The sequence below is a fragment of the Pisolithus orientalis genome (genome assembly GCF_024613125.1).
Source record: "Pisolithus orientalis strain OTSU chromosome Unknown F5J12scaffold_87, whole genome shotgun sequence".
NCBI classification, from domain to species: Eukaryota; Fungi; Basidiomycota; class Agaricomycetes; order Boletales; family Pisolithaceae; genus Pisolithus; species Pisolithus orientalis.
Window position 1 is genome coordinate 73,836 of NW_026260868.1, and position 25,268 is coordinate 99,103.

The 25,268-nt window shown below is 45.1% G+C and overlaps 1 protein-coding gene across 1 annotated transcript; it reads left to right on the top strand.

Moving 5' to 3' along the window:
- Positions 1 to 450: 450 nt before the first annotated feature.
- Positions 451 to 1,671, top strand: F5J12DRAFT_787125 (uncharacterized protein; the record flags this gene model as incomplete). The annotated part of the gene is made up of 5 exons (XM_051743583.1): positions 451 to 549; positions 640 to 655; positions 702 to 850; positions 899 to 1,064; positions 1,256 to 1,671. 5 exons carry the CDS (start codon positions 451 to 453, stop codon positions 1,669 to 1,671), a joined length of 846 nt encoding a protein of 281 aa, XP_051594614.1.
- Between the last annotated feature and the right edge of the window lie 23,597 nt (positions 1,672 to 25,268).

Genomic DNA, 25,268 nt, shown 5'->3' on the forward strand with positions numbered 1-25,268 from the left:
GATGGGCCCATCAGTAATATCATTTACAGTGTCACAACACATAGATGGGCTCATCTAGTAAGATGCACCCCTGTCACAACATAATGACAGGCCCATCAGTAATATCATTTATAGTGTCACAACATATGGAAGGGCCCTTCAGCAGTATCATTTATGTGGTCACAACATAAGGACAGGCCCTTCAGCAGTATTATTTATATGGTCATAACATATGGATGGGCCCTTCAGTAATATCTTTTATATTGCCATAAAACAAGGACAGGTCCATCTAGTAAGATCCACCCCTGTCACAACATAAGATGGGACCAACACCAATAGCACATATAGCATCACAACATATTGATCAGATCACAGCAAAATATTGAGGCAAGCATCCTGACATGCCATAATTTTCCAACAAGCTGCAAGGAGCTCACCCACTATACAACTCTGACCTCATCCACCCCAAGCATGAATACTACACAAGACACATCTAAAACCCCCCACAGATGGCAAATGGAACTAACAGACTGCATTGCATCATACATGAAAGCCAGATTTCAAGAGGAGGTATTCAGCAGACCTTGCACCCTTCCAGATCTATCAATTCTGTTTCCAGTGTTATGTGAAGTGGATTGCATATCATCAGTAATCTCACAGGCCTATCATCACCCAAGTAAGTCCATCATAATGGTGCAATGGAAGTTTTCATCTTTCCACAGTCAATGTTGGGAAAAATCAGGGTGGAAAAACCTGCAATGCAGAAGCTGCTGAGAGATATGCAGAAGTGACTGAGCCATCCATTCTGGTGACCAACTCAAACACCATCTGCATTTGGTATTTGCCAGATGCTCTCAGCCCAAAAAGAAGGGTAAGGGAATGCAGAATCTCATATTCTACTGACTTAATGCAATGGCAGGCCAATGTATGGAACTGCCTTCATCTTCTAAGGGAACCACTGTGGGAGAGCATAAAGGCTTCCCCACAGGCATGGCAGATGGACAAGGCATATTTCCACAATAATGCTGAGTTGAAAGGCACCATCAACCTGTCACCCACATGGTTTCAACAGGGTTATGGGGTGGGTGATCATTTCTTTCCTTGTGAATAAAGTGCTCATCTGTCTTGAAACCCCAAAATGGCTTCCCAGAAGCCTCATGGCTGCTCAAATCCAGGATGGAAAACACTTCTACAAGGGAATGGGTCGACCAAATGTCCAACACCAATGCCCTGTTATCTGTGATCCTGCATGTCATCCATCCATGAATGTATGCAGATGGCAGGGAAGCATTGATCCACCTTGGCGAACAGGCAAAACAGCAGGCAGATTCAGATATGAGCTCCACATATAGCAGCATGTCCATGATGGTGAATTGGGCAACTTGTTACCACAGGGATATCAATGGATGGGATCCATGGTATGACATGCTGGTAACCATAGGCAACTACCTGCCCTTGGACTTTGTCATTCCAATGTTGAATCTGCGGCTATGCTACAACCCAGGGATGATCATTGCATTTTCAGGTTCAGCATTGGAGCATGGGGTGGGAGCTGTAGATGGTGACAGAGCATGCCTGGCATACTACATGTGTGCCAATGTACATCAGTTGGTGCACATTCCCATGTGTCAATCACTGCAGGTGGACAACCTACTACCTAGACCAGTTGCAACTGGAGAACTGTTGATTTGAAGCTGCAAAATTTAATGTAAGATTTAGTAGGCAATGTGGATCTTGTATTTTATTAGGATATGCTGGCTTTTGAACTTTGGACAGGTGGTGTTGCCAAGATTTTGCAAATGGGCAGGTGCTTCGACATCATAGATTGGGTGGGTACTCAGAGCTAAAGGGTGTGCATCATAAACTGCAAAAAACATAAACCTACTCAGGCCATCATGCAGATGGGTGGATTGTCAGACATCATGTGGATGGGCAGGGGTTCAGACATCATGTGAATGGGTGGTATCTCATAAATGATCGACATTCACAGCAATGTATATTCAACCAACTCCACAGTCAAAAACATGTAAACTATTGAAGTGGCATGCCCAACAACCTGCACAATGCCCACCACCTAGTATAGAAATGGTCAATTTGTCAACCCCAACCATTGACAACATCAGCATATTTCCAAATATTTTCGATGCAGTAGTTTACCTGCTCCTCGATATGGCCATCAAGACAGGTCTGTGATTGGTGCCTCAGGCAATGACCATAAGCTCTGGGCCATCATCAACTATTTGCAGTGACAAGAATAAGTGGCATACCTTAAAAAAATCCCAGGCAACAGAAAACAATCCCTTGCCTTGCAATCTTTGGGAATCCACTGCATATTCCTCAGAATGATATAGCCACCAAGGGAATGCAAAGCCAGAATTGGGCTCAGCTGCATGTGGGGTCCAATGTGGGATGATGGCACTGATATTATCAATTATGCAAAATGCACTAAGGGGAATTAGCTGCATTTGATTGTGGAAGCTAACCTCATCATCTTGGTGTCTGAGGTATGCATGGTAGCATGCTGGGAGGGGAGGAGTATACCTGGCATACAACACCATCACCAGAATCAAGCTATTAAGCTGATTCTGAAGGAATTATGTATCAGTCCCACATTGTGAAAAATTGATGTAAAACCTACCAAGTCCATTGCTAGGTTTGCAAACCAATGCATGGGCCATCCCATGATATTGGCAGTCTGCTTCAGATGTACAGATGCCACCTCAATCTGGCATGCCAAGTAGAGGATACCCATCTCTACCACAGACTGGCAAGATGGGTGTGATTGGCTGGCAATGAATGGCTCAGGACAATTTTCAAAGGCAGAATGCAGATAATGAATGACTTCATCAAATTGAGCATATTAACAAGTCAAAGGCCCTGAGAGGCTGCACCATCCTGGTCCCTTGCAGCTGTGCCCAATTCTCTCACAATGGCATTCTCAGCCCACACAAGGTGCCTATCAAGGGTGGGATTGAATGGCATGTCACTGGGAGTGGTGTTTCTGCAATAGTGAGATACTGTGGCATGTAAGGCATGCAGGACTAAAATTATCAATGTCAAAGGTGTATCAGATTAAGCTCATGCCCATACCTTGATCACAATGTGGAACAGGTGCCAATCCCCATTGTTCCATTTGAAGAGATTGCTGTGTAGATGGAAGCTCACCTACATAATTGATGGATATCACTGATCACATGAATAGAACCAAATAAATGCTCACCATTGCATATTTCCTCAAAAAGATCCCTCATCTCTGATCATTCAGGCATGCCAAAAGTCAAACAGTTTGTGCCATTGTCCTCATCTGCTGCCAAGTCAAAAGATTCAATGGGTACATTTGAAACAAGTGGGGGAGGTGTTGGTTCCCTCACATCTTGCAATCAAGCAAGCAGGTTAGTTGGAGAATCAGGTCGAGGAGATTGGTCCTCAGATTTGATGATTTGCAGGTGATGGGCAGAGGAGATGGTTCCCACACATTCTGCAAGTCTGCCAGAAAATCGACCTGCATAGTAACATCTTGTGCAGGTGTTGAAGACCTGTCCATCCTGTTTAATTTCTCATGCATGACTGGTGGTGCCAATGGTTCCCACACATTCAGCAATTGCTTGAGTAGATCCATGTTCATACCATCTGCTGGGGGAGCAGTTGGTTCCTGTTCATTCAGGAACTGATTCATCAAGTTGTCATGTGGATCTATTACTAGAAAATTAGTTTGTTCATTAGCTTGAAGGGCAATCATGCCAACTCACTGGCTGCAATTCTGCCCTCTGCCAGAGCAGTTGGCTCCCTTTCCTGCAGGAACTGATCCAGCAAGCTTTCACATGAATCTATAGCAAAAGAGTGTTTGTTGTTTAGCTTGGAGAGAAATCATGTTCACTCACCAGCTGCAATATCCATGTTCAACCCCACCATATCTGCCCTTCCACTTGAGACAATTGGTGGAGGGGTTGGCTCTCACAACTCATGCAGTTGTACTAGTGTCTCCTCCAGATTTTTGGACTGCTTCATGCAGGAGCTAGATTGCCTTGGCTCGATTGGTCTTACATTAGCTGTGGATGGCTTAGGTTGCTGGATCCAACAATGAAGAAAACCTCACCTTGATGACAGAAATGAACTTGGCAGGACTGTTCAGTGGACATATTTGATGATGATGGGTTCACTGATAGGTCAATGATCAATCAAGATTTAAACTTGTAGGAACAATGGTGAGAATATCATTCACACTGTGGGAAGCATGGTTGGACAATGGTGGACAGACCCAAATTTTGGGTAACAGCAATACATGGGAGATAAGCAGCAATATCTCCCTACATAGATAGCTACCAGTCACTTCCACATGGCTAATATGTAGACCTGTCCCACTCAGCTCTCCACTCAATTGTCCTGCTCAACCATCCTGCTTAACTATCCCTCTCTCTGATATCAAAGATGCCTCTCACAACCACCATGGTGTCATGAGCTACTGTACATGCCATACACTTGTATTCTAATGTGTCACACTAGGCTAAGCCCTCTATAGACCATACATGAGTTCCAGAAAAGGTTTCCACTCTGACTGTTTGAGGGATTTGACAACTACTTCTGCTTCTGATTGCTGCCTGTTTGCTTGTGCAATCTCTTTGCATCAGGAGATGGAACATCTGCATCTGGCCTTGCAGGGGCCTTTCTGATATGAGGTGACTTCCAGGTGCTCCCAGGGACACCCTGTTTCACATTCATGGATGCTGCATTGGTGGTCACAGATCCATTATGGTTGGACTTGGACAAGTATTTGGCCCCAGGTCAATGTCAATTCATGTCTGGCTCACTCAATTCTGACAGAGCCTGCTTAATATACAGCACAAACTTGCTAGCCATAACAGCTGATTCAACATGACTGAACTTGCCTGGTGTGTGTGCTTCAGGGTGGATTTCAGCTTTCCACCTTTTTTTCTGCTTGTTGACCCCTCCTCAGTTGGGTGGTCAGTGAAAGGAATGCTCTCCAATCCATCTTCATCTGCATATTCTGAGTGGTCCTGTAGTTCAGTTGTGTACTTGTTCCCTGAGTGCAGATCAGGGTTTGCTGTGAATACAAGTTACAGTGGGAAGCTCACTATTCAGGGATGTTGCCATTTTCTTTGAATTGGATAGGGTGGGAAAATAAGTGTCTTCACCAACTTCATCATCAGAATCATGGCCATTGCTTTCCCACCCATTATAGTCAGTTAGCACTTTATTTCACAGACAATGCACCAGGGTCTTTGCATGGGCTGGAGGTGCAGAGAGACACTCACTATGGGAACCATCAGCTGGTGGGGGATTTGAGCAGGAATGAGAGGGAATGGTGTCTTGGCACAGTTTTTCCTCCCACCGGATACCTGAAGACAAGAATGACATTAGTGCTGATCTGTTGTGCATGAAAATCACACATGGTGCACCTTTTTAGCAGAGGAACCATCTGTTTCAACATCACTCACCTCAGCCTTGCTGTGATCATCCAAACTGTCATCTGCACTGTCATCTGTGCTATCATCTGCACTATCATCCACCACTCCCTCTTCCTGTGCTTTACCCTTGCCCTTGACATTTTTCCTTCTGGGATTCTTTTTGCATTTTGGGGCAGGTGTCTTTCAGTATTTCTGCTGCCTCACAACCTGGAGGGGTGCCAAAGTTCTATCCACCAGTAGCTGCAGCTCACCAGATTGATTGATCCATTTCTGAAATCCAAACACATCATTTGGATGGGATTCCTGTTGCTTGTGCCAAAAGGACAGCAGCTGGGTAGCAGTTGTCATCCACATGTGACTTGGGTCATGGTCAAAGGTAAATCCTTCAGGAAGATGGTGGGCTGCTATCATTTCTGCTTGATGATGACCAAAATTCTTGAATGGCACTGCTGATGAGGGATTTCTGCATGCTAATCCTGATAGCACTCATCAGAGATTGAGGACACTAAATACTCTGGCCACTCATGGTAGTGAGCAGTCACAAATCCATGAACCATTTTTTGTAGTTGGCCCCAGCTAAGGCCTGTGATTTCTCCTATCCAAATCTCTCCATCAGCATTTTTCACCAATTTCACAGAGTCAACCTTGCTGGTCCTTGTTGCTTTGGCTGCTGTCTTTTTCCAAGCACATTTGGGACTTGACTTGCCATCATGCTTGGGCAGTGTTCCTGGTTCCTCAAATGTTTCCCCAAGGTACTCTTGCCAGCTTCCTTCCAGTGTGCAGACATCATTGAAGGGGATTCCATCCATGATTTTGTTATTGAAGTCCATACTGTCATTGCATGAGTCTTACCTAGGCCTAGAGGAGAATATGGTGGACTCATGTGCATGCCTGTATAGTTCCCTCCTCATTTTTCCACCCAGCCATACACACTATGTGCATTCCACAATACCTCCACATCTCCATTGCAAAGCTTTGGACATACTTGTACCCATACTTGGCTGCATTCCTGGGAACCAGGATAAATTGAAGACTGGGAAGTTGACCTCATACAATTGCACCTTGCTTTTGTCTCTGGTGTGGGGTCTTCCTGCCCATTCCACCTTTCCACTATATCTTCAGCTGCAGCCAATTGTTCCTCCATCAGGTCATCCTGAATACAAGCCATCAATGCATTCTGATACTGTTGGATCTGCTTGCTTCCATGGGTATTGCCTTCTTCTACTTTCATTTTTGCAAGCTTCTCCTGTATTTGCTCTTGGTACAATTCATGGACCACTGCCCACACAGAGTATTTGTAACTGGATCTAAGGGTAATGTGGGGCTTCTTTGAACAGAGGGGCTTTTTCAACCAATCTTGTATTAGCTACAAGGGTGCTTTGAATTGTGAGCATCCGAATCAGAACTTTTAGAGCATACCTTGCACTTGGTCTGGACTTTGCTCCCTCTCAACTCCTTGTTCCTGTCCAATTGCTGCATCTCCTCCCATATGGATAGCAGAACTGCAGGCTTCTTCTTCTTCCCTGCTTGCCTCCATTCCTGGCATTGGCACCCAAGGATCTCCAACTCTTCCACTTCAAACCTTTCTTCTTCCCTTTCCCCCACATCTGATGGTTCTATGTCTCACTCACCATCAGCATCATCTCTTTCTGTCTGATCCCAGGCATCTGATTCGTACTGGGACTCCATGAAGTATGATGTGGTATGATGTATAATGGTGTATAATAGATGGTTGGCTACTACATTTTTTCATGCCCTTGTTTGGTCTCAATGCATTTCAATACTAGTGCAGTCATGCCAAGGAATTCATTCGGACCTCTGTGAAGTGACTGAAATATCCAATCAGGCTGATCTCTTTGACAGGATCCTGCCCAAAGGCAAATTAGCTCCCAGTTTGCATCTGGGCTGTCAGTTGGCTTGCCCAATCATATCCATACTTATATTGATACTGAACATCTCATTTCACCTTCATCAGCTAATATAGCATCCAAATTCACCATCATAGTCCAGGCAAAGCACCCAGGTAATGTTGCAGCAGGAAGGGAATGTGTGGGCAGGGATTGAGCAGTAATAAGAAGGCAGCACCATGCATTGTGCAAGGCCAGTGTAGTTGCATTTGTATTTATGCCCTGACATGTATTAAGGTACTGACATCGATAGAGCTAAATGATAAAGCAACTTGCACTTGTTACACTTCCATCAGGGGTCTTTCCTTTTTTCGACTTCTTTCGGTCACATGTGTCACGTGCCTAGTCACGTCTCTAATAGTTGTCACCATCCTAGGGGCTCGAATGCTCCAGGGAATGTTCAGATCTCCATCTGTCAAGGTATTTCCAATACCTGTCAAGACTGCAGTTGCCACTATGATCTGGCATCCCACCGCCCTCTCTGATGGACAACTTGTTTACTTCTTGCTTTTATGACTCGTCCCTGACTTGTTTATATTGCTTATATGTTGTACTATAGCTCCAGTGTCAGGCTCCTCACTGCTGCATTGATTGCGCTGGCCAGTACAGCCTTCATTGCCTCCCTACCCCCATCTTTGACACCATATGACTCCTATTTATTTCATTGATGGGATTGTTGATTACTGCGGATACGTGTCAATGATGCATCTGTCACAACTGCTACAGTACTTGTACTTAGGAGTATATAATCCCACATACTTCATCCTGTATCTGCAGTTTTTTCAATAGCTTGCAACTGAGCTTCATCCCTTTGCTTTATCCTTGTTCTCTCTCCATGAGAACAACCTCAGGGACTCGCCAGTAGACAGAACCTCTGTCAGATTATTGCGATAACTCAGCCATAGGGGTTATGACAAGTTCGGCCCATAGTCTCCCACCTTGCATGCTTCGTGCCTATTCCATTTGAAGAAGTCACCGCGCTCGGGCATAACAAAATCAAAAAACTCTACACAGCTTTCGGGACTCATCGACCTCTTTGTGAAAGTCCACTCGTCCCTGGTTACTGAACTTCAACAAACCAATCAACACTCAAACAAAAGGCTCGTTGGTCTCCCTACGTGTAAAGCCTAACTTGCCTTTCTCCCTTGCTTTTCAACTTGTCCAACAAGTAACAAAATTGAGAAGCACCCTTCTTCCCTCAATCAAATCCACCACTCTACAGGCAGCCACTAGGCTTTAATAGATTGCCTCCCTAGAGTCAGTGCTCATGTCTCCCTATGTGTAAAGCCACTCACGCACCCTCAACACTTCAACTTTGCTGACAGGTTTCTTTTGAGAAATAAATCCTCCCTCAGCCTTTGTTATCACTTCCCATTAAAGTGTCTAACCCTCAGAGATCAAGACCCCCAGTCCCTCCTCGACCAAACCCCCTTGGGCTCGGCAGGAATCCCCCACTACCACCCATCCCTTTAGGAAGACTAGGACCCTTGGTCACCACCACCAATCCCCAGTTATCTTATCTATCCCGGTTTAGGGATTTGGAAGTCGTGCTTAGTTCAGAAGAAGAAGACGATCAGAAGTCCGATACTTCACTTGGATCAGTCCTCAGTAAGGAACATGAAGCACGCAAGTCACCAGAAATGTCCATGACACTCGGTCATGGAGAATCAGCCCCTGAGATGCCTACAAGGACCATCTCCGAAGAGGAGCTGAGACAGAGGTTGGAAGAACAGAGGCTCACTATGGCAGAAGAACTTCACAAGGCCATGGTAAATCATAACAGCGACCCTTTTCCAACAGGAATGCCTACAGACTCAGCATTATGCACTTGGTATGCAAGGAACTTCGGAAAGGTAATTCCCCCAGAGGTCCCCATTGGTGGGTCCAGTAAGGGTAAGGCCCCAGCCAATCCTGATGACACGTATGATTGCTGCCCACCCAATGGAGGACAGGAGTTTAATGTCAGGCGTCCTGGAGAATACAACGGAAGCCACAATGGGCTTCAGACCTGGGTTATGCAGGTCGAAGGTTACTTGAACCTGAACAAGCACATATACAATATGGAATCACTCAAGATCTCGTTCACCCTTATGTATATGACAAAAGGTGCAGCAGTCTCCTTTGCCAAAAATTATCAAAATGAAAACAAGCTTCTCGATGGCACAATCTATTACACGGACACCTTCCAGAGGTTCGTGGAGTGTCTTAAAGCTACCTTCGAATCTGGTGATCAAACCGCTTTGGCAATCCTTTGCCTTTCCGACATCACCCAAGGCAAATGTGAACTCAAGTTGTATATTGCCGAGTTTACAGGGCTTGTTAACAAGGCTCAGCTTAAAGAAGAATCACATGAAGCAGGGATCTTCTTCAGAAAAGGATTAAACAAAGAGTATCGCGACTGGGTTCTCAATTCTGGATGTGCCCCTTCCATGGTCATTGAGTGGATACAGTGTGCGGGAGAAGCAAGAACTGCGATCACAACAAGACATATCCTAGAAGGGAAGGAATCTTGGTATGAAAGAAAGTTCATTCATTACCATGGAGGTTCCTGAGATCCTGATGCAATGGACATCGACAAATGTAAATGAAGCTGTCAAACGATCTGCTTCGGAAATTAAATGCTTCAACTGTGGAGCCGAAGGTCACTACAAGCGTGACTGCAAATCCAAGAACAAATCTCTTCCTCAGATCTGTATTGTCCTCAGAAATGATGGACAGAAGGTCGCCTACATAGGTGACAGGGAAGCAACTGTGGAAGAGCGGGAGCAGTTTGGACTGAGAAAGGATTTTTAGAAAGGACTGACGAGTTTCCTGCCTCAGTCAGTCCAGTAGCCATTTTGTCTGCTAAATGTACTTCTATAGATGACGAATCGACTATGCGCTCGACCTCGCTGCTCGGAACGGTATATTTGCCAGACTACAGTGCAGGAGTAGTTGCCTGTATTGATTCAGGAGCCGAGGTCTCTTTGATCTCGGAGTGAATTGTACAAAAGCTCAAGATTATGACATATTGCATCAAAAACAAGTTTAAAACAACCTCGTTTACTGGAAAGGACATGGAATGGGTCACACGAAAGGTAACCCTCAAGTTGATCGTCAAGAACCAGGTGCTATGAGTCAAATGTTATGTTGGTCCCCTGATCGGAAAGGAACACATCCTTCTTGGGATGCCGTTCCTTAAAGAATTCAAACCTTGAATAAATTGGGAGACAGGACGAATAACATGTTGGGATGACGGGTATGTCACAACTCACAAATCTGAAACTTACATAAAACAGGTCGTCCCTTGGTATGAGGGACAAGGTATCAAAGCTCCTACCACAGAGTCTATGGATCCACAGTCTGTAGAAATTAACAAAACCACTTTATCCACAGAACTCGAGGCTGCTTTAGCTGCAGGTAAGGAAAAAGTTGAACTCCCAAAAGAATACAGAGAGTTTGCAAAGGTATTCTCAGAAGAGGACATCCTGCTCCCAGAACATCGACCTGGGTTGGATCACAAAATTCGACTTCATGATGACTTCAAGCCAAAAAAAGCAGCAGTATATCCCATGTCACCTGACAAGCTAAAAGTGCTAGACGAAGTTCCTGGAGGAAAATCTAAAGTGTAAAAAAATTCGACCCTCGACATCTCTGCAAGCAGCCCCAGTGTTCTTCGTTGTGAAGAAGGATGGAAAGAAGTGACTCATTCAAGATTATCGCTATCTTAATTCATTTACCATCCCAGATGCACACCTGTTGCCAAATGCCCAGGTGCTCTTCGACGAGTTAGTCGAGTCAAAATACTATGCCAAGTTCAGATATTCGCTGGGGTTTCACTAATCTCAGAGTGAAGGAAGGAGATGAATGGAAAGGGGCTTTCATCACACCCTGAGGCCTGTTTGAACCAATGGTAATGTTCTTTGGGCAGTGTAATTCACCACCTTCCTTTCAGAGGTACATGGACCACACCTTCAAATCTCAATGAGGAAAACAAGTGGGTTACATGGATGACATAGCGATCCATGGAAAAACCAAGGAAGAACTCCGGACCTGTGTATGTGAGTTCCTGGAAATCTGCAGGAAAGAAGGACTTCACCTCAAGATCAGCAAGTGTGTTTTTGAGGCCGAAGAAATCAAATTCCTTGGAATGGTAATAGGAAAAGGGTGTATTGAGACTTCACCAACGAAGACCAATGCCATCAGTACTTGGGAAGCCCCAGACAACCTAACAGGGACTTCGCTGGTTCCTAGGATTTTGCAATTTCTACTGCAAATTTATCCCTTCCTTTTCAAGCATTGCTCGCCCACTACATGATCTCACAAAGAAAGGGGTGTCCTACCATTGGACTCCAGAATGCAACTCCATGTTCGGAAAGCTTAAATCTTTGTTATGCTCTGCTCCGGTCCTCACAATACCCAACTTCTCGAAGTCTTTTGCTCTTTTTACCGGCACTTCGAAGCTCGGAACTGGAGCGGTCCTAGCACAGAAAGGAGCCGATAGCGAATGGCACCCCTGTTTGTACCTGTCCCAATCCCTCGTGGGTGCAGAACAGCATTACCAGGTCTATGACCTGGAGATGCTGGCAGTCATCCATGCATTGAAGGCCTTCCAGCCTTACCTCCTCTCCCCAGTCGAACCCACTGTGATCTTCACTGATCACAAGAACCTTGAGTACTACTGTGAACCACAGCAGCTCACCCCACGTCAAGCCCACTGGGCTGTAATGGTTCAGTCCTACCCCGTCTGGTTCTCTTGACAGGCCAGTTGCCTCCAAGTCCTGGCTGACACTCTTTCCTGCAAGAGTGATGTTGCAGAACCTAACCCTGTTGCCACAGTCCTTCCAGTGGACCTTTGGCTTTCGGAGGGGGTGGATCCCCAAGTTCACCTTATTTCACCTTCTTTTTCATTAACAAAACTACAAAAACAACTAAAAATAAACTGTCTTTGCAGGATAGGACATCTTCCACTTCGGTTGTCATGTGCTAAGCCAAACCCCAAGCCATATTCCTGCCTGTCTGAGGAAAAATCAAAGGGGAAATGTCTGCCTGATGCTCGCCCTTTTGAGGAACCAGTCAAAGGAGCCAGAGGGGTCTATGCGATATCGACCGACCTGTACAAGCACATGAAAAATGGTGTGTCAAAGGACTCAACAGGTCTGGAACCCAAGGGAAATGTCACCGTGGCAGAAGATGGAACAAAACGATTTGGAACCACAAGGTTGTATATTCCTCCAGATCATCACCAACATTGTATGAGGTCGTTCCATGACCACAAGTCAGCCAGCCATCCCAGACAGAAAGCAATGTTCACCAAGATGAGAAAAGAGGTGTGGTGGGAAGGTATGGGAAGGGACATCAAAAAGTATGTGTCGGGATGCCCACTTTGTCAAACCATGAAGGTCATCACACACCCACCAACACCACCCATTGTCCTGCACGAAACCCCCAAAACCACCTTCCCATTTCAACAAATCTCAATGGACCTTGTAACAGATCTTCCCATCTCCGGGAATGACAAATACAACTCAATTCTCATGGTTGTTGATCAAGGGCTAACAAAAGCCGCATTGTTCCTTCCATGTCATAAAACAATTGACTCTGTTGGCCTTGCCCGACTCTTCCATCAGTTCATTTATTCCCAATATGGAATACCAGAGTCAATCATCTCAGATCGTGGACCCCAGTTTGTATCATCCTTCACCAGAGAGCTGTACAAGGCTCTAGGGATAAAGGCCAAACTTTCATCAGGTTATCATCCTCAGACAAATGGAGAAAGTGAACCAGTCAACCAAGAAGTCAAAGGGTATTTGTGCCTCTACTGTTCCGAGTTCCCTAACTCTTGGTCCTCTAAACTTCTGTCAGCAGAGTTCACCCATAATTCTCAGGTGCACTCCATCCATCAAATGACTCCATTTTTGCTACTCCTCGGATACGACCCGTCCCCTTACCCCAAGGTTCAGCTCACCCTGGTACCATCAGTAGACGAAAGGCTCGAAAAGCTGGCAGCGAGCCAAGATGTTGCGATACTTGCACACAAGAAGGCACAAGATCTGATGCGTTCATGCTCAAAAGGGTCTTATGTCACACCCCAAGCCAGAGATCAGGTACTTTTGGATACTGGACATCTCCATATCAAAAACCAGTGCGACAAGATTGCACCCTGACATCTTGGCCCCTTCATGGTGACTCAGGTTGTGTCACTGGTCACTTTCTGATTGGACCTTCCACCAATGTGGAAAGTACACCCTGTGTTCCACACCTCACAGATCTTCCCTTTCATCAAAAATGAAACTTATGGGGCTGCGCCCGCAGCTCCTTTACCCAAACTTGTGGATGATGAGATTGAATGAGAAGTGGAGTCTATTCTTAACCACAAAACTGATGGCCATAGGGGAAAATGACGGTACCTGGTCAAGTGGAAAGGGTTTCCACATTCATCAAATACCTGGGAACCTGAAGAACATATAAAGGAGCACACCTCCGAGGTGCTTGACCAGTACAAACTTGCCCACCACCTCAAAAATTAGATGGACTCCCCTCGCTCCATAAACACAGAAAACGACCATGCCAATCTCCCCATCCCCACAGAATCCTTTCACGACACCAATGACAACAGGCTCATTCCACCTGTCACTGTCTATGCCCCAGCCTTGCCTCCAACATCCCCCACTGGCTTTTATGTCTCTGACTTCTCCTCACCCATCTCTCAATCCTGTCTGCTATTGCCCCCTGTCCCCAGGGCTTGGGGACCATGTCCACTCTTGGCGTTCTCAATCAAATGCATCCCTGCCCCAAAGGCCAGAGTCCCCCTCCATGAGGACAGTAACTGCAAGGGAAAGGGTAAAGTGCGAGTTGACGATGACCCCGATAGTCCAACAGCCACCTCCAGTAGCACCAATGTTACTGAACCTCCCCACTTACACACCGCCTTCACCACCTACTCTGACAGCGCTCAACACACAGCCCTCAACCTCCTTGTGACCGCTGCCACTGCCCAGCTTGACCAGCAGCGACTACCAGTCTCAGCAAGTGACTACTTGGACATTGTTAGGGCACTTGATGTCTTCCATGATGGGGACAACATTGATGGGTGCTCACCAGAACAGGTTGAGTATTTTGGGATGTTGTCTCAAATCTACAGAGTGTCAGACGTGATCAATGGACTGGTGTCGAAGGTCCGCACTAGGAAGCTAAGCAGCACTGCTCCCCTTTCAGAGGTGATAATGATCGACATGTTGGAGAAGGTGTTGTCAGATATTACTGAAGCTGTAACTGGAGGAGCTTATCATCACTTATGGAATCAGCAAATTGGCGAGTTCCTGGCTCCACCTGCTTCTTGCATTCTTGATCGCATCAAACTGAAGCAAGAGGAATCATCAGCTTCCAGTATGAAACCCACTATCTTGGATCAGGAAAAAGAGAAGGAATGGTGCGCCATCAAGTTGGGGTTTGTTGACTCTGGAGATCTGTTTAAAGAGGTTGGTGCCCTGCCTTGGTACAGGGACTCATAACTCCACTTGGGAGGTTTTGCTACAGGATGCATTGTGGGCAGGAATCCATAAAAACTATCATAACACTGTCCACTCTGCTGATCCTCTCCCTTCGACTCCCTTCATCCCCATACCTTCTGATCAACTTCAGTTCTATCTTGGAGGGCAGTCTCCAGTCCTGCCGGACCACGTCCTCTATCAACATGCATGTTACCAGTGTCATTACCTGGGACATTGGTCAGTGCCACAATGGATGTGGCTCCCATTTTACTCCGGCCCTTGAGGAACCACCGACTCCATCACCAACAGAACTTGCTCCCACATCTATACTACTCGCCAACCCCTATCCTCCCACCCTGCCAACACGACTTCCGGCCCATCCTCAAGGGTCTGAGGACCTTAGAGGGGGGGTGATGTTGTGCTTCCATCAGGGGTCTTTCCTTTTTTGACTTCTTTTGGTCACATGTGTCATGTGCCTAGTCACATCTCTAATAGTCATCGCCATCCTAGGGGCTCGAATGCTCCAGGGAACATTCAGATCTCCGTCTGTCAAGGTATTTCCAATACCTGTCGAGACCACATTGCCACTATGATCTGGCATCCCACTGCCCTCTCTGATGGACGACTTGTTTACTTCTTGCTTTTATGACTCGTCCCTGACTCATTTATATTGCTTATATGTTGTACTATAGCTCCAGTGTCAGGCTCCTCACTGCGCATTGATTGTGCCAGCCAGTACAGCCTTTGTTGCCTCCCTACCCCCATCTTTGACACCATATGACTCCTATTTATTTCATTGATGGGATTGTTGATTACTGCAGATACACGTTGTGATGTGTCTGTCATGACTGCTACGGTACTTGTACTTAGGAGTATATAATCCCACATACTTCGTCCTGTATCTGCAGTTTTTTGATAGCTTGCAACTGAGCTTCATCCCTTCGCTTTATCCTTGTTCTCTCTCTGTGCGAACACCCTCAGGGACTCGCCAGTAGACAGAACCTCTGTCGGATTATCGCAATAACTCAGCCATAGGGGTTACAACAAGTTTGGCCCATAGTCTCCCACCTTGTGTGCTTTGTGCCTATTCCATTTGAAGAAGTCACTGTGCTCGGGCATAACAGCACTAGCAGTAGCATTTCTAACAACTGACCTCATACTGTGAAATCAGCAACCTCCAGATGGCCAAGGGAAGCACTCAAAAGGGTATGAGAATGATTGGTCCTACCCCAGGCCATTGGGTGAAGCAGCTGGAAGTCAAGACTCAGAGAACTGGAGGTAGATATAGTTTGCAATTGGTAGAAGTCATGATCAAACAGCCAGATCCAACAACCCCTGTCCACTCTCCCTGATCCTCACCATCCAAGCATTCAAGGCCTTGCTCCCTCAAGTACTTTGATGCATGGGCCCACTGGTCCAGCAGCTGATGTTACTGTGGAAAAAGGTATGCAGCAGTTCACCAACCCAAAAGTGGACCTCACATGGTGTGTCAGATGCAGAATGATCACATCTGCAAATGGGTTCCATGGAAGGTGGAGTTCTTGAAGATACTCCTGGAGCTGGAAGCCTCCCCAGAGCCAAGGAACTGCACCTGGTGTGGCAATGACAGGGTATACAGATGTCCAGATTGCTTGCATCAGCCCCTATTCTGCACAGAATGTTGCCAGAAGAGTCATGAGAGCCTGCCTTTCCACAGGATCCAACAGTGGACAGGGGACTTCTACAAGGAATCTGCCCTCCACATGGTGAGAGATCAGTTGGTTGCCCAGAATTACATTCACATCAAGACCCACAGACTGGCATTCAGTTGCACCTAGGACATGGCAGAGCACCCTGTCCCCATGTGATTGCACAAGCCCAGCAAGCAGCAGGCGAACCTCTGCCCATGGATGATCAAGAATGGGCAGATGTGGAACATATCAAAGAAAACCCAAAGCACCTCCATTCTCCAGCAGGGTCAAGATATCTCACCATCATGGATGTCACAGGTGTTCATTTCATTGTAGTGAATTGGTGTGAATGTGAGACTGCAGAATCCCAATACATACAGTTACTCAGAGCCAAACTATTTCCCTCAACATTCGAGAAGCCAAGCACTGCATTCACATTCACAGTTCTGGATGACTTCCTGAGGGACAACCTGGAATGTGGAATGTCTGGCATGAACTATTACAGCAAGTTGCATCAGATCACATCCAGTGTGTTTCCACACCTCATTCCAGTAAGATTTGGTATTTTGGTTCCAAGTGTTGGAATGTCTGAAGGGTCAATCAGGATAGATACCATGAGCTTCTATGGGTTGCACAGAAATGGCAATACCTCAAGCTACTTAAATGGAATGGATTCCACCAGACAACCAGGTCAGCAGAGAAAGGTGGACTGGCATTATTTTGCACAGCATGCCCCCAGCATGGAATAAATGTTGATACTAATGAGGATTTGGACCAGTAAGTGGCTCCAATAATGCAATCCTCATATGCTGACCTTCTCCAGCTGGCAGTTCACCCACACAGTAGTAATGGATGGAAACTTTAAAGCAGAACACATGCATGAGTGGAAATCTGAAGATCAGGTGTGGTTGATGGACAGACTAGGTTATATTGGTGACCAATCCACACTACACAGACTATTTGAAGGCCACTCCACATATTGTGGAGGTATGAGTTCATTCAACCTGTACAAAACATGATCTGAGCTCAGGCACAGAAATCCACCTGCAACAACCACAGAGCTATCAGTCAGGCAAACACAGCCCAGGGAAAGCTTCATGCAACCAGAATTGGGGCAACTGCATGTGCACAGCATGGATGCTTTTATCCACATTGTGTTGTTGACTTCCAAAAAGGAGAAAGGTATGAGGTTGAATCATCAATTTTGACACCTGCTGATGGCACTGCAGACAGTTGAACATGGACTACTCTTTGGCAAATGCATTGGGATACAATATGGAAGGGATCAAACAAGTGGTTTGCTTCTACAACATTAACTGCTCCTACATGATGAATCTGCAGAAGCATGTGGGTTGAAGTGAGATGATTGATATCCTGTCATCAGTTTGGATTTTCCCTGGAATTGGCATATGGCATGGGAATGGGCACAAGAAGGAATGTTATGCACAGTATGCCCCACTGTTCATCAAGGGGGCCAGATGGGTAGATGGAGAAATCATTGAAACATTGTGGTCTGTGATGACCTCACCACATCACCAAGAACTGCTGGATTTCCAGATGAATGATTTCAACTTCATGAAGATGATTCAGATTGGTTAGTCTGAGGATCCACTTGCAGTGCACTCTCTGACATCCAAGATTAAGCAGATAGCCTCTCATGGAAGCTCAAAGCAGCTCAAGCAGCAGGGCCATTGGCAAGGCAGGCATATATAAAGCTAGATGAAGCCTTGACTGCAGAGCAGTGAAACAGCTGGCAAATGCAAGAGATTCATGCACTGCATGATCATGTCAACAACCCATCTGTCATGGACATCTTCAAAGTTCAATTAACAGGTGGGTATGGTGTCTGCCTTTTTGGATAAATGCAAAATACTGACATATCATGAGAAGCACCAACAGTGTGTGCCATAGAACTAGCATTATTGGAGGAACCAAGACCCAGTGGAAGCCTACATGGAGCAGCTAGTTGGCTAGCACATGGTTTACACTTAGAAGAGGCCATAACCTCACTTCACATGGACAGAAAGGACATCAGGGAACAGGCATCAGAATTGAAAAAATTGGCTATGGCATGCTGTGCTGATCGCATTTCATCTGAACAATCAGGTTTTATCATGGATGCCACAATTTACTTGAAGCTGCACCTTGAAGCAGGCTCCAACACTTCCACCAGCAAACCTGTACAGCAGACTGCATTTCTTGATGCAAATTCAGAGCAGGATTATGCTTCAGATGATGGTTGGCTGGACAATGTGGGGGATGAGTTGCCTGCTTCAGATGGAACCCTGGCAGGACTGCAGGACAAATTGCCACTTCCATCTGCTCTTGGCATTGATGCATGTCAAGCTCAAGGGCTTCAAAATCTTGCAGAAATGGAGCTGAAGCTTCACACAGGTCAAGCTAATGATGTGCTACATGGCCTCCATCTTATATTGGCAGACAAGGCAGCTGTCTTTTGGGGGGTGGTGCACACAGCTAAGAGCTATTCTATGAAAACTTGGGCCTGGGATATGATCTGCACTATCAATGTCTCAGTAAAAAAACAGGCCATGATTTATAATCGATGCAGAGATGCCATGGTTGTACTTGGCATGGGTGCAGATATCTTAGGACATTATCAAGAGCTTCATAAAGAAGACCTGGCTGTGCAGACAGCAGCCTTCTCCCAAAATGCACAGGAGCACTGTGGAACCCATCTTCCATGATTTTGGTCAATTGACATCCTGTGGGACACGGAATCAAAGAGTTGGATGTCTTAATGTATGTTGACCTTACTGTTCAACAGTGCTTTAAGGTTGATGAACTTTCTTCAATTAGTTTATCACATTCATTGGCTGTGAGCAAAATCCATCAAAGATCATTGGGAAGAAGAGGAAGAGCTCATAATATCAGAATTTCAATGGGCTATAAGTTTCTTCAGATTTCAAGCAAAAGAATGGCATAAGATACAGATGGGAAGCAGCACTATTGGAGCTCCTGGGGTGCAGTGTTATGCAGTGAGGCAGAGGATGATGTATTCAAGGTTGGCTGAGCATGCTGAATGCAAATGGCAGGCCATGAATGTGACTGATATTCAGTTTGTTCTGGAGAAAGATTTGTAGTTAAATGTTAGCTTAATGTGAACCTGCAGTTTCCATTCCCTGCCCTTGCATTCTGCCCTGTAGCTGATGGGTGGGTCAGCAGGTACTTTCGCAGGAGATGTCCAGTGGCAAGCTAGCCCATTCATTCACCTTTCACATGTTTTATTTCCATTGTGGATATGTCTGGTATGACATAAGTATGTATATTGTTTGTCTTGAAAGGCTCATGTGTCTGCAGGCTGAGATGAATGGCAACAAACCATTGTTGGGAAACAGAATATTTATTGCTCACTACAGAGGGTGAATTGGTCACTAGTGACTGGCTGAATGCCCTTGGTTGTATTTCCATCTGTGGAGAAATATTTATCTGCTCATTTGCCAAGCTTCTGCCTATCAAAATACATTGGCTCCTGCAATAGCAGAATGCAATGTTTTCCCTGAATTGAACCTTGTGAATCTCACAATCTGCTCATTTGCACATGTCCCACCTGTGGGCATACCTTGGATCCTATGTTAGTGCAATGAGAATATTGCTTTGCATTTGCATCTGATGACCAATTGCTCTCAGCCTTGCATCTTGCAGTCTACTCATTTTGAAGTGTTCCTTCTATCAGGATCCATTGAATGCCATGTTAGCAGGTCGAGACAGTCCATATCAACCTTGCGTATTGCACAGGCTGCTCATTTGGAAGGGTTCCATCTATCAGGATCCACAGAATGCTGTTTTCACAGGCTGACATCTTTCTTTGCATTGTTATCCTATTATTAGCTGTTATCTTGTTTTGTAACTCTCAAGTGAACACTGTAAATGGCATAGCCCACTCATTCACCAGGTGTCTGTCTATTGGGATTCATCAGTGGCCATATTAGCAGACTCAGATGTGTTGGCCAAATCAGACTATTAATTGCATTTGTGTCAAATGGCAGGTTGCTATCACATATCATACAGTCCATTCATTTGCAAAGGTTCCATCTATCAGGATCCATCAGCTCCAGTTTTAGCAGAATGAGATCATCCTGCTATCTCATTTTTTAAGTTTCAAGTTAACTATTCTACATCACAAAGCCATGCATTTGCTAAGCTTCCACCTATCAGGATACATTTGCAGTTGTTTTAGTAGAATGAGATTATCCTTCACAATTCTGTTGGCTGTCTAGCCATTATTGTCTTTTTCTCACTCTTAAATAAAGGTTGAATATATGATGCAGCACGAGTGGTCAATTAAAATGGAAATATAAAATGACATTGTATGTACCATGGAGGAGTAAAATGATAGATGGCCTTGTTCACCCTGCTGTCCTATCTGCCCTTGTCTCATCTGCCAGAGGCCCTCAGAGATCAATGAGATTGTCACGCAATGCTTGTCCATATACCCAAATATGCAGAGCCTCCAGCACACAAGCCATCCTGTCTAGTGTCTGCATGGTTTTGTCCTGTTGTATTTGGAAATCATACATTTGATCCTCATAGTATTGGCAGTGGGCCTCAGCATTGCAGAGTTGATGTTCCAAATCTTTGATTCACTCTTTGATTGTGTTGGACATTTGCAATACCTTGGCATTTGGGGCACAGATGGGTGATGGTGTGCCTGGGAGTTGCAGTGGTTGTGAGTTGGAGGGGTGCTGCTGTTGTCAATGGGTGGGTGTCTGCTTGAATACAAGGGTTAACCATGATATTTAGCATAAATGTAGAGTGATTAAACATTACCTGCTGCCATAGATCCCTCTACCTCCTGTGCAATGGATGGGCCAGCCTCGACGATTGAATCTGCTTGTACAGCGGCTGGGGATTGGGTGGGAATCCCTGTGTTTGAATGCAGGAATACTCTAAATAAAATTTGAGTCAGTGTAAATACATGAAATTGTGAACATACTGAGTGAAGATCCTCTTGGGGATTGTCTCTCCCTGGATGGAGGGCCCAACCCCAGCATTGATGGCTTTGGAAGCCATCAAAATGTGTCACTTTGGGGGACATTCCTTTGGGCTTTGGGATTCTTTGGCCTCCATTGTTGGGGACAGACTTCAAGCTCGCTTTTTTCCCCTGGCTCATGATGGATTCCATTGAGTTGGAGTGGTAATCCCACCTTTGGCATGGCTACATCAAATTTTGTGACTGTTGCATGGGAAGCAGGACTTCCCAGGGTTCTTGTAGCATCAGACCTTGCATCTGTGGCATGACTCACAGGAATGGGGGTTGGGGGAAGGTATCCTTCTGGCAGCTACAGCAGTGCAACCATATAGTCCATCTGATGGTGGATGAGGCTTGTGTTTTCAATTGGCCTTGAGTGGGATCATCTTCATCATCATTGGTTTCTGCTGTTGCCTTCCTAGAGTGGGATTGATGTCTGGATTGATGGGACATCATTTTTGCAGCAGCTTTGCACTTCTGCCTGCCTTGCACTGGTTCTTTCTCATTGTCCTCCTTCTCTGGCACCTCATCTTCACCCTCATCATCCACCTTCATCCTGTGCAAGCTATCCACTATCATTTGCTCCACCTCTGCCTCAGTCACTTTCTGTTTTCCTTTGTCACTCATAGGCATTTCAGTCTCTTGAGCAGGTGGTGTTGGTGTTGGCACCATGTGGGGCATAGGGAGGCCCAACCAGTGTTAGTTGTATCAACACTTGACAATGTTGAGCCACTTGTGGTTGATGACATCAGTTTTGGAAGGGGATAGGGTGGTCTTCCACTCAGGCCACAGGTGCTCAATCAAGCCAAGGTCTTTATGCCACTGTAAGAATGTGTCAACACCAATGAGGGTCATCAGAATCTCATCCATCCTAGTGATGAGGTCATGTACAGCATCCTGAATGCATCAGTTAGTGAAAAAAATGTGATGATGCTATGATGCACTAGTTCATCATTTATCACCTTGATGGCACCTCTCCACTTCACAATCTTGTCTGCCTTTCCCAGCTTGCTGCTTTCCATGATATCCTTGAAGTAAATTTGAAGGATGCAGTTGGCTGCAGCATTGAGCTCAAGCAATTTCTTGAAGAGCTTGCAAGATGATGATGATGACATGTTTCTGATGACAAGACAATGGAGTAGTTTGACAGTGAGAGTGGTGATGGTGATTGGAGAGTGGAAGAGTCAGAGGTTAAAGACAGATGATGAGATATGTGGATGTCACATTTTTTATCCCACCTATGAATGATTCCCACAGCATGACAGCAATACCAGTACAAGTCAATAATCCTGAATGCATATATGAAGCAGAGGCTCAGATAAAAATATGATGTGTTGTTCTGGAATAGCATTGCTGTTTGTTTTGCATGTTTCTTGTCTGCTCCAATGGCAGAGCCTGGCTCACAGCTACATGGACCAGCACCTGAGATTCCAACTAAATAGGCAAATCATCCAATGTGAAACACAATTTATAGTGGGAAATTCAGATACTCTATAGTGCAAGAGGTTCCACTTTCTTCATTTCTTGTCTTCCTGGGCCCATCTTATATTGTGACAGGGGGATAACCCAATTATGGATAGGCCTGTCCATTTGTGGTGAGCTATCTATGATATGACAGATTGGCCCATCTTATGCAGTGCCAAGGGTTTGTAATCCTGCGATGGATGGATCGGCCTGTCTTATGTTGTAACACTGGTTTTTCTTTTCCCTTATCTGCTGCCTGAGAATACCATGGATGGGCCCATCCTTATGTAGATCCCTTTGATCTCCCTTTCTGCTGCCTGAGAATGCCTTACACAGACCATCCTTATGTAGATAGCTTGGATCTCCCTTTCTGCTGCCTAAGAATACCATACATGGACTCATCCTTATGTTGCAACAGGGGTGCATCTTGCTAGATGGGCCCATCCATTTGTTGTGATGATATACATGATACTACTGAAGGGCCTGTCCTTATGTTGTGATGCTATTAGATGATATTACTGATGGGCCCATCGATATGTTGCAACAATATAAACAATATTACTGACAGGCCCATCCTTATGTTGTGATGCTATTAAACAACATTACTGATGGGCCTGTCTTTATGTTTTAACAGGGCCTGCCCATATGTTGTGACAATATAAATAATACTACTGAAGGGCCCATCCATATGTTGTGATGCTATACATGAGATTACTGACAGGCCTGTCTTTATGTTTCGTCAGAGGTACATCTCACTGTGGATGGGCCCATCCATATGCTGTGATAATATAAATAATATACTGAAGGGCCCATCCATATGTTGTGACTCTATTAAATGATATTAGTGATGGGCCCATCTTTATGTTTTGACAGGGTACATCTTACTGGGGCTAGGCCTGCCCATATGTTGTGATGATATAAATAATACTACTGAAGGGCCCATCCATATGTTGTGATGCTATACATGAGATTACTGATGGGCCCATCTTTATGTCTTGTCAGAGGTACATCTTACTGTGGATGGGCCCATCCATATGTTGCATAATACTACTGACAGGCCCAACCCTATGTTGTGACTCTATTAAATGATACTAGTGACAGGCCCATCTTTATGTTTCAACAGTGGTACATCTTACTGTCAACAGGCCTGTCTTTATGTTGCAACAGGGGTATGGAGCTGATCCCAATGATCGAAACAAGTCCCATTCCTCAGAGATTATGATGCTGTACTTCCACTCTCTCCCCCTTGATTCTTGTGCAGACGACTGCCTCCCTCATCTGCAATGCCAGTGACTATTTTTCTATGGTGATCCAACTATCCCCTCCCCAATCTTGCCTGCTCTGGTGGGTCTATGGTCAAAAAACAAAGGGGTATGCCACTCTTAGTTCGTTCCTCCAACTCCCTTACTTCTGGGATGCGTCAACCATCATCGACTGGAACACCCCAATTGCAGGGATTGTCATTCTGTTACATATGGGTATGGATGGCCAACGCAACTGCAATGCATCTGTCGAATTTATGTTGTCATTGCATGTGAAATTGAGAAGTGGGCTTGTCACAAATTTCCTAGATCCATGACAAGTCATTAGCATACCTTAATAGGAGCAGATTTCCCATGCTGCCTTTTAATGACTTGTAATGCCACCTACTTTCCATGAACATGTGGTTGAAATATGTGTCATCTCATGATTATGACTTTGATAACTCATTATTTTACCTAATCATGGTATTATATTGCTGTGGCCTAATAAGTACTTCTAACAGCATGACAATGGTGAAGAACCCATAGCAATACCAGTGGAACTCATCACAATGTATACTAACCATTATTATTTATTAATATTTTGACAATCCATTGTTATTTCATTTTGCCTTGGTACACTCACAATGATGGTTAAAATTCCATTCGGAAATCACTACTTATTGATGTATAGATGAGTGGTAGTAATAATTGGAGAGTTCTACCTAATAATGCCAGTGGTGTGAGCAGACATGTGAAGCAGACAATGAGTGACTAAGAGCAGTAAGGGGAGGAAAGGACAGCAGCTCAACATAAGTATGGGGGTCATTGCAATGATGACACAAGGACAAAAGCAAATGCATATGCTGTCAACAACCATCAGATCATAGCTTACAGTGTAATTAAAATACTCACGAGATTAGTGAACCAATGGGAGTGGCAATATGGGGTGATGGGATGAGGAAGATAGAATAAGTGTTGCATGAGAGGCATTCATAGCATCGACACACAATGCTGTCATGAGTTGTCTGGAACCTTGAAAAAAGTTAATGTCAGAAGTAATAATAGTGTCATGGGGGAAACATACCTCGACCCTCAAACCCACTCCCCAGTCAACAG